The 9769-nt window shown below is 37.6% G+C and overlaps 1 protein-coding gene across 1 annotated transcript; it reads right to left on the bottom strand.

The window, feature by feature from the left end:
• Positions 1-7545: 7545 nt before the first annotated feature.
• LOC133737318 (uncharacterized) lies at positions 7546-8589 on the bottom strand. Its single transcript, XM_062164901.1, has one exon. The coding sequence runs from the start codon at positions 8587-8589 to the stop codon at positions 7546-7548; it is 1044 nt and encodes a 347-aa protein (XP_062020885.1).
• Positions 8590-9769: the final 1180 nt, after the last annotated feature.

Here is a 9769-nt window from a genome sequence, read left to right as displayed (position 1 = left end):
TCTAGCATTTGTCCTTATAAAATATGCAAGTCGAATCCGAGTCTCAACCAAGATGAATAAAAGATGAGATCATGCAAAATCCTCGTCAAGAAAATAAGATGATTCTATACTAAGCACTCAGAAATGAAATAGCACATATACAGGCTCAAAAGCTCACAAGGGTTTAAATCAAGTTTAACCTGTCATAGCATGCATCCATCAATTCTCAAGTGTTACATTAATCCAACCATCAATGTATATAAATCAAGCACAATAATCATCAAAATCTATTAACAATTATTTGAAATCAAGAATCCAACACGTGCCTGCAATCCTTTTGTGACCAACATATAAATCCGAAAGTTCATGCTCATCATAGAGTTGGAAGACTCCTAAGACTCAAAGAAAAATAAAACCTAAAACTAGACTCTTTTTTTATTTTATTTTTTATTTTTTTTATTTTTTATTTTTTAAACAAAGAATGACTCAAAAACAAATTGACAAATTTGTATTTCCCTCCCCCACATTGAAACTAGACATTGTCCTCAATGTATGGCAATATAACGCACAATGCACCAGGAAAGCATAGATAAAGAAAATCCAAAAGAGGGCAAGTAGGAAGATAAGAAAGGTTATAGAAAAGCTCCCCCTTGTAGACCTCCAGCTGCTCACAACCTTTGGAGAGGACTGAAATTAGACACCATCTGCAAGGCACAAGGCCTTGACTTCCACAATGGAAGCTCCGTGCTATATGGACTCCAAAAGGTCGCAAATTTGCGCAGGTCCCTGTTTTTCTGGACTGACCTTTCGGTACTCAAAGTGGAACTGGGAACGCAGCAGAACTCCGAATCCTGTTCTGTAAAATCGTACCGAAACTAGACTCAGAGAGCTTTCGATGCATATATGGCACGTCTCCTGGTTCCATCGGAGCTAAAAACGGCAGCCGTTCAAAGTGAACTGATCCGCGAGGCAGAAAAACTGTTTTGCTCAAAAGTGATTTTCCTCAAACTTTCCTCAACTATATGACCTGCACACAAATCAAAAGCATAAAAACGAACAAATATGAAGCAAAGATTGAGAAGAAAAGGAATAAAGAGAGCGTCTCTTATGATTAGAAGTTTTGAATGCCGCAATCTTCTTCCTCCATTAATTGGGTTGCCTCCCAAGAAGCGCTTGGTTTAACGTCTTCAGCCTGACATAGCAACTCTTCATCAAGAGTAATCAGGAGGTTTAGGTCTTGGTGCCACCAAATGCTTTACTCTCTTTAGTGATGTTTCATGATCTCTTGACAGCAACTTGGGTACTTTAGGAGCAATGGAAAGATATGATTGGATGCTCTTCTTTTTCTTTCTCTTCTTCCATTGTCTTCTTCTCTTCTTAAATCTACGAAGCATGGATAGAAGGATCTCCTCATTAGATTTCAGATGCTCACAGATCACCATCTCCACATGATCGACAAAGGCAAGAGCGCTGTGGAGAGAAAGAACATGCGTAGAGATTGAATGTGGCAAGGAATAATCAGGTGGTCTACCAGGTGCTAGAATTAGAGGCCTAAATGTAGGAGCTTTGATGGTCTCCTTCTCTAAGCAATCACCTATGTCATCCTTGTAATTTTCTTGAACCTCATGATGTATTGTGATTGCTTCCGGCATGTGGAACGCATTGTCATTAAACTCAATTTGAAGTTCCTCATTGAAAGAATCCTCATCATCACTATATGCACAAGCTTCAAGCTCGGTTGTGTATCGCACTGCATAATCCTCACAAGTCACGACCTTGAGTTTCTCTTCATGGGACTCATCCAAATCCAAGCCTTCATCCTCATCAAATATTAATTCAAGTGGTGCATCATGAGGTTGAAGCAAGGTTGTAGCTGTAGGGGGCTCCCATAGAGTTGTCATAGGTGTAGGAGGGTGCTCTTGCGGTACCATGGTCTCTAAAATCTCATCAACTACCGGCCAATCATCATCCTCATTCGTAGAAGCTTCTTGACTTGGTTCTTGCTCCTTTGAATCTTCATTCAAGCATGCCAAAATTGTCTCCACATGTTGCCCAATGTTCTCAACAGATTCGTTAATATTCTGCCTACAAGTTTTCATGTCTTGGATACAAGAATCCACAATCTGCGAAAAGGAAGAAACATTTTTAGTCATAGAAGCAACTAAATCTTCAAGAGAGTCACCTTGAGGTGTTGGCGTTTGATAATCATGGTATGATAATGAAGAAGCTTCAAAATCATTAAAGGATCCTTGTTGGACATTTGAGTAGTCGTTCCACTCAAAGTATGGAGGATAATTCCATGCCGGATTATATGGAGGCGCATATTGATCATTCCAATGCCCTTGGTTCGCTTGATATCCTCCAAACATGCTACTTTGATCAAAGTTACTTTGATATTGCATGTTTGGACATGTCTCCGTTGAATGCCCAACCAGGGAGCACATGGAACATGCTTCATAATCTCGATGCCACATCTGAAACAAAGAAAATAAAAAAAAATAAATAAAAAAATAAAAAAAAAATTAGTAAGATACAAAAACAATCAAAAACAGAAAACAAAAACACAAGTAATTAAAACACAATAATCCCCGGCGACACGGCGCCAAAAATTGATAGCTAAATTTATAAGCTATTGATTTTCCTTATTCACACTTAAGATTGTCAATTGTAGCAAGGGTAAACAAGGGTCTTTCCCGCAGAGGACTAAGGTTATAACTACTCAAAACAATGTCACAAAAGTGACCACTGTCCCTAGCGAACAGCAGTCGAAAACCTAATTAAAAACCTAATCTAAACTACTCAGAAAATTACGAAAATTTACAGAGATATGCTAGACACACAGAGAGTCTAGCACACAAAATTTGGTATTATTTGGATATCGTTTACTATATAAAATAATTATAAAAATATAGAGGACAGAAAGTAACGAAAACAGATTTTAAGATGGTTTGAAAACAATATGATAAAGATAGTTAGGGAAGATGCATCCACCCCGGACAATCACACACAAGACAATTTGTTCAATCCTAATTCAATTAATCTAGATGAAGATGCTCAGGTTGGCTCGGTACGCTTGAACACAACCTATTACCCTTTCTTACTTCGTACGCTAGGTAGGAAGTGCTCTACACCTAGACTATTCCCAAGCAATGCAACCTAAAGGTACGCTTATTAGATTAAACATGCAGAGATCATTAAGGTCTAAAAGAGTTTGAGACATCACTAGGCATCGCAATAAACTTAGCGCCTTGCTAAACCTAGGACTTAGTTTACTTGATAGTGAAAACTAACAATTGCTTCTCTAGAAGGTTTGAGGAATCCAACTATTGATCCAGGCATCAAACAATCAAAGCGGTAGAACCCTAACATGCATACTAAGCGTGCACTCAAAGCATACAAGCAAGAATTCATCAATGGAAAAGCAGTAAACAAAAGTCTCATCTTGAATTAAAAGAAAATAAAATCAAAAGTCAAATCATCTTGTAGTTCATGTCTAGGGGCTTCAAGCAGCCCCCTAACTAATAAAAACTAGTTAAACATAGAAGAAACAAAACAAACTAAAGAAGGGGAGGCAGAGAGAGCGAGAGAGAGAGAGCTGCTGCAGAATCATCTCCTTTTATATGGTTAGAGGTTGCCTCCATCTTTCTTGTTGTGTAGGAAATCCAAAACTTAAAAGAATTAGGGTTAGCGTGCTTAGGTGGAGTTTTCCTATTGGCTCTTGAACTTGATGACTCATTCCAACCATTCACATCATGCCATTTGTCTATATTGAGCTGATATATGAAGCACAAACTCGTCCTCGGGCTTTTCGGTGTGATTTGGGCTTCGAAACATAAATTCCCGTCCAACCTCAGATTCACGCGCAGCCTGACCTTCTTGTACTAAATCGGTCATAACTTCCTCTAGAAAAATGATATTGACGAACCGTAAAAAGATCTGGAAACTAGACATCCGAGGCTTTCTATAAATATAAAGATCATCATCTGGATCGTTCTGAGCTGGTCTCAGTGCTCTGTCGAAGTTAACTGATCTGCACAGGCAGATTTCCCGATTTCGCCTTTCAATCCCTCTTTTACTTCTTTTCTCCTTCTTTACTCCAAGATACCTATAAAACAAATAAACAACGTAAATAACTAGAAAATATACTAAACTAACAAAGAAAGTATAGAGATTAACGCTATTAATATTACATAATTATGCTCCTATCAATAGACAAGAATCCCACTATCCAAATGCTCAATCTGCAGCCCAAGGCAATACCTTTTTTTCCCAGGTCTTTCATTTCAAATTCTTTCTTTAAATATTCAGCAGTTTTTCCAAGTTTCGAAGAACTTCCAATCAGATTCATGTCATCGACACAAACTGCGACTATTGCAAAACCAGAATTTGATTTCTTAATGAACACGCAAGGACATATAGGATCATTGACATATCCTTCCTTAAGTAGATACTCACTAAGGCAGTTGTACCACATTCGTCCAGATTGCTTCAATCCATATAAGGATGGTCTCAGTTTGATTGAGTACATATTGCGTGGTTTTGTAGTTGCTTCAGGCAACCTAAGTCCTTCTGGGACTTTCATGTAGATATCAGTATCTAACTCACCGTATAGGTATGCAGTAACAACATCCATAACTCGCATATCAAGTTTTTCCGAAACTACTAAACTTATTAGATAGCGGAGTGTGATAGCATCCATTACGGGAGAATATGTTTCCTCATAATCTATCCAAGGCCTTTGTGAAAAACCTTGCGCAACAAGTCGCGCCTTATATCTTGCAATCTCATTTTTCTCATTACGCTTTCTTACAAATACCCATTTATATCCAACCGGTTTGACATTAATTGGGTGGTGTTTGGACAACAGGTTTGAAAACACTGCGTTTTTCTAGAGAATTTAATTCAGTTTGGATTGCATCTTTCCATTTGAGTCAATCATGTCTCAGTCTACATTCATTAACAGAGCCAGGTTCAGTGTCTACGCCTTTTATTATTTCAGTAGCTACTGCGAATGAGAATATATTGTCTATGATCATATCTCTACGATCCCACAACTCATTGGTGTACACATAGTTTACGGAAATTTCCTTATTTTCAGGTACCTGAGCCTCTTCATGGGCTAGTGTCTCACCGATGTCATTTTCCTCTTCTGTAGTCACAGAATCTTGAATTGTGGATCGGACATTAATGTCTTGCCCAATATTCTCTTAAGGGGCGATTTCATTAGGATTCAGATGTGCCTTTGATTTCCTCTTTCTAGGAACTGAATCTTTTGAACCTACAGGTCTGCCACGCTTCAGGCGTGCAGCAGATGGCTCATTGGCCACCACATTATTTTGTCCAATTTGGACATTAATTGTTGCTTGTGCATTTATTGCTGGGATATGTGATCTTGTCACTTTTACTGTGTCAGTGAATGCATCAGGCATTGTGTTAGTAATATTTTGAAGGTGCAGAATCCTTCGTACTTCAATTTCACTTTCTTTAGTACGAGGATCAAGATGAGATATAGTGGGTATAGTCCACATTAATTCACGACGTTCATTTAGAACAGTCTTATCTCCCCCTAACGGCGGGAATATTGTCTCATCAAATGGCAATCTGCAAACCGTGTAGTGAAGGTATCACCCGTCATGGGTTCTAAATACTGAATAATGGATGGTGAATCAAAGCCAATGTAGATTCCCAATCGACGTTGAGGGCCCATTTTTGTACGTTGTGGCGGTGCGATAGGCACATAAACAGCACAACCAAATGTTCGAAGATGGGAGATATTGGGCTGGCTCCCAGAAACAAGTTGTAATGGGGAATATTGATGGTTGGCTATGGGCCTCAACCGAATTAAAGCTGCTGCATGCAAAATTGCATGTCTCCATGTAGAAATTGGCATCTTTGTTTTCATTAGCAAAGTGCGCCCTATTATTTGAAGTCTCTTAATAAAAGCTTCTGCCAAACCATTTTGTGTATGAACATGAGGAACCGAATGTTCAATTTCAATTTCCATAGACATGCAATAATCATCGAAGGTTTGATATGTAAATTCACCAGCATTGTCTAAACGAATGAACTTGATAGAGTAATCAGGGAATTGAGCTCGTAATTTAATTATTTGAGCAAGTAGTTTGGCGAATGCCACATTACGGGTAGACAAGAGGCAAACATGTGACCATCTTGTAGAGGCATCAACTAGGACCATAAAATATCGAAATGGTCCACAAGATGGGTCAATCGGTCCACAAATGTCCCCTTGAATTCTTTGTAGAAAAGATGGGGATTCGATATCTATCTTTGCATAAGATGGTTTAACCACCAATTTCCCTTGTGAGCAAGCTTTGCAAGGGTTGCTTGGCAAAACAATATGTTTAGTCATCAATGGATGTCCATTGGAATTTGTAATGATCCTACGCATCATGGTGCCCAAACGGCATGCCAAAGCATAAAGGTATTTTGATTTTTGAACTGCTAGTTCACAACATGGTATGCCTCAATTGGTTTAATGGTTGTGTAATACAACCCAGATGACAGGGCAACCAATTTTTCCAATATCTGCTTTTGGCAGTTTTTATTGGACGTAATGCAAAGATATTCCACATGATTATCATTTGTGGTCTCAATGTGGTATCCATTTAAACGGATATCTCTAAAACTGAGGAGATTTCTTCTAGATCTCGAAGAGTATAAAGCCTCTTGAATGGACAATTGAGTTCTATTTGGTAGCCTAATGTGGGCTCTTCTGGAGCCTTCTATAAGGTCTGCAGGACCTGAGATAGTAGTCACATTGGCTTTAGAAGGTGTTAAAGTGGAGAAATAAATCCGATCGCGAAGGATCGTATGTGTAGTGGCACTGTTAGCAAGACATATATCTTCTCCATCCTTCATAACTTGAGAGCACCCGAAATCTCTTTCCATGCCTTCATAAAAAGAAATAATAACAATTAATTGAGTTGGGCACCAAAAAGAAATATAAATTTTTCTTTTTTCAAACGGAAGTTTAAATAAACAAAAATAATCAAGGAAGACTAGTTAGAAGTAGTTTTAAATACGACTTCCTACCTACCGATAACTATAGCCGCAAGACATAAAGTCATTGAGATATCTACTTGTGACAAAATGATAATTATTGGTGATATTCCTTGCACATGGATAAGTACGTAAACATTCCATGCACGATTTGGTTTCATTGATCTTTATCTACATGCTGCATTACTACAACAAATATTCTACTTTGAAAAACGTTAAAAAGAAATCTATGATGAATGCATGTGTGCATGCACGCTTGAACAAGGACTTTTTAATTTTTTTTCTTTTTAGCAAAACCAAAAAACATTAAACCATAATTATAGACAAGTAGAGTAATGGTCATAACAAAAAAATGGAAATTCAAACTATTCGGGAAAAGAAAGAAAATATATATAATAGAATAGAAACGTTCTTTTATTGAACTTCCAAACTAGAGAGAAAAATACAACTAATAAAAACATCCAATTCAGAGAACAAAAACAAAGGAAAAATACGACTAATGCAAGGAAAACATAAAGGGAAAAGTGCCTCAGCACAGGCTGACAACTAGTTATCGTCAAGGAATCCACCACTAGTCATATCATCAAAATTACTTCCATTGTTCGCAAAAAAATCTGAGACATCAAGGGGGGTAATGTCTAGAGGCACAGATGAATCCCAAAGGTCAGAGTGATCAATGTAGTTTGTCTCCACATTTTTCTTTTTTAGAGAAGCTTTATAGAGTGCCACCAAATGGTCTTCTGCACGACAGGTACGAACCCAATGGCCTTTACCACCACATCTAAGACAAACACTGTCTTCATTTTTATGAGTTTTGACCATCTGACCATTTCCTTTAGTAATCTTGGCATTGTTCCTTGGGCCCAACTGCTGGTTGTAGCCCCTACAAGTTTGACCATTTTGTCGACCCTGACCACGTTTACGACCACAGTTACGAGCTTTGCCATGCCTTCCACCACGTCCATTGCCATGACCACTAGTAAAAATATCATTCGTTTTAGGGAATGACTGTGATCCTGTAGGGCGAGACTGATGGTTCTTCATTAAGAGCTCATTGTTTTGCTCAGCCACCAGAAGACAAGATATGAGATCAGAGTATTTGGTGAATCCTCTTTCTCGGTATTGTTGTTGTAAGACCATATTTGAGGCATGAAAGGTGGAGAAGGTCTTTTCAAGCATCATGGCATGAGTGACAGTTTCTCCACAAAGATTCATCAGGGAGGTGATCCTGAACATGGCGGAATTGTAATCTATCACATAACTGTAATCTTGAAGGCGCAGATGCGTCCATTCATAACGTGCCCTAGGGAGCACAATAGTCTTTTGATGAGCGAATCTATCTGCCAAGCCGGTCCATAGCTCAAGTGGGTCTTTGACAGTTAAGTACTTATCCTTCAATCCCTGTTGGAGATGGTGGTGCAGAAAAATCATGGCCTTAGCTTTATTCTGCGGGGACGCTGAGTTTCCTTCCTTTATTGTAGGCCCAAGGTTTTGGGCTTCGAGATGAATCTCGGCATCAAGGGCCCAAGACAGGTAGTTCTTGCCTGAGATGTCAAGGGCGACAAAATCTAATTTTACCAAATTCGTCATCTTCCTGCCACAATGAAGATGAATTATGTTAGGATCCATATATATTGTTAGAACTACAGGTTCTTTAACAACTAATAATCAATATCGAAACTTCAGGTTCGAAAAGCAAAGTGAACATTGGATCGCAATTATATGCACGAAGCTTCAAGTTCGTGTTCTTATGATTAGAACTTCAGGTTCTAAAAATTCCTGATTTTTTTTTTTTTTTTTAAACTTTGGGTTCAAATGGATATGTACTCGAAACTTCAGGCTCAAGTAGCAGTAGTGAAACTTCAGGTTCACTTGTATTATGAATAGTAAGTATGCTTGATAAAGCAAATAAGATAAATTTATTTAAATACATATTAAATATGCGATAAGTAATGAAACAGCAAACATATATCCATTATGTTAACAGCGTATATATATCATATATATATAGGAATGTGTTAAAGATCATATGAAACCATATATATATATATATGCAGAACCAAAGTGCAGTTAGAGATCATTGCCCATAATTAGCAAACATAAGAGAAAACATTGACGCATGCTTGCCAATAAATATTATACAATAAATGTAAAAATTGCTGCAAAAAGTAAATTGAAGTATAAGACTTATAGATCTTGAGTAATGGTTAGAAGCAACAGAGTTACACCATAAGGACTCGTGGATCATCATAGAGTTTTACAGAAAAGAATAGAGCGTGCTGATAACGTGTTATAAAGTATTGACTTACTTTGTAGAGAGTAAGAAATGTATAAAGAGAGATGAGGGGAAAATGGAGAAGTATATTATTCAGTCTCAGAGGCCTCCCTTATATAGAGGTAGAGTTTACATGATAAGTGTTCAGACTATTGAGATATTACATGTAGGTCCCTAACTAATAACGTGGACAGCCACATAAGAAATAATATTTACAACAAAAATGTTTTTCTGATTCAACTGTGGCAATACAATTATCTGACAATCGCTCGTCACTTAATAAATATTAAATACACACAAACACGATACTGATGTTAATAAAATATTTTTTTATCATTTGCCTATTGGACTTTTAAAAATTTGTAAGTAAAAAGAAAATAAGAATCTTTAATTATAAAGAAAATTTACATAATTTTTTTTTTTGACCTAGCCGCTCTGCTAGGGTTTGCTCATCGGACTCCCGTCCTCGATAAAATTTCCAAAATTATGGCTGAT

This window comes from Rosa rugosa, chromosome 3, assembly GCF_958449725.1.
Source record: "Rosa rugosa chromosome 3, drRosRugo1.1, whole genome shotgun sequence".
In the NCBI taxonomy this organism is placed as follows: Eukaryota; Viridiplantae; Streptophyta; class Magnoliopsida; order Rosales; family Rosaceae; genus Rosa; species Rosa rugosa.
The sequence above is the reverse complement of the archived record's forward strand: the minus strand, read 5'-3'. Positions and strand labels throughout refer to the sequence as shown.

Coding starts and splice junctions, on each gene's coding strand:
- LOC133737318 (XM_062164901.1), bottom strand. CDS start 8,589: ATGACGAATTTGGTAAAATTAGATTTTGTCGCCCTTGACATCTCAGGC.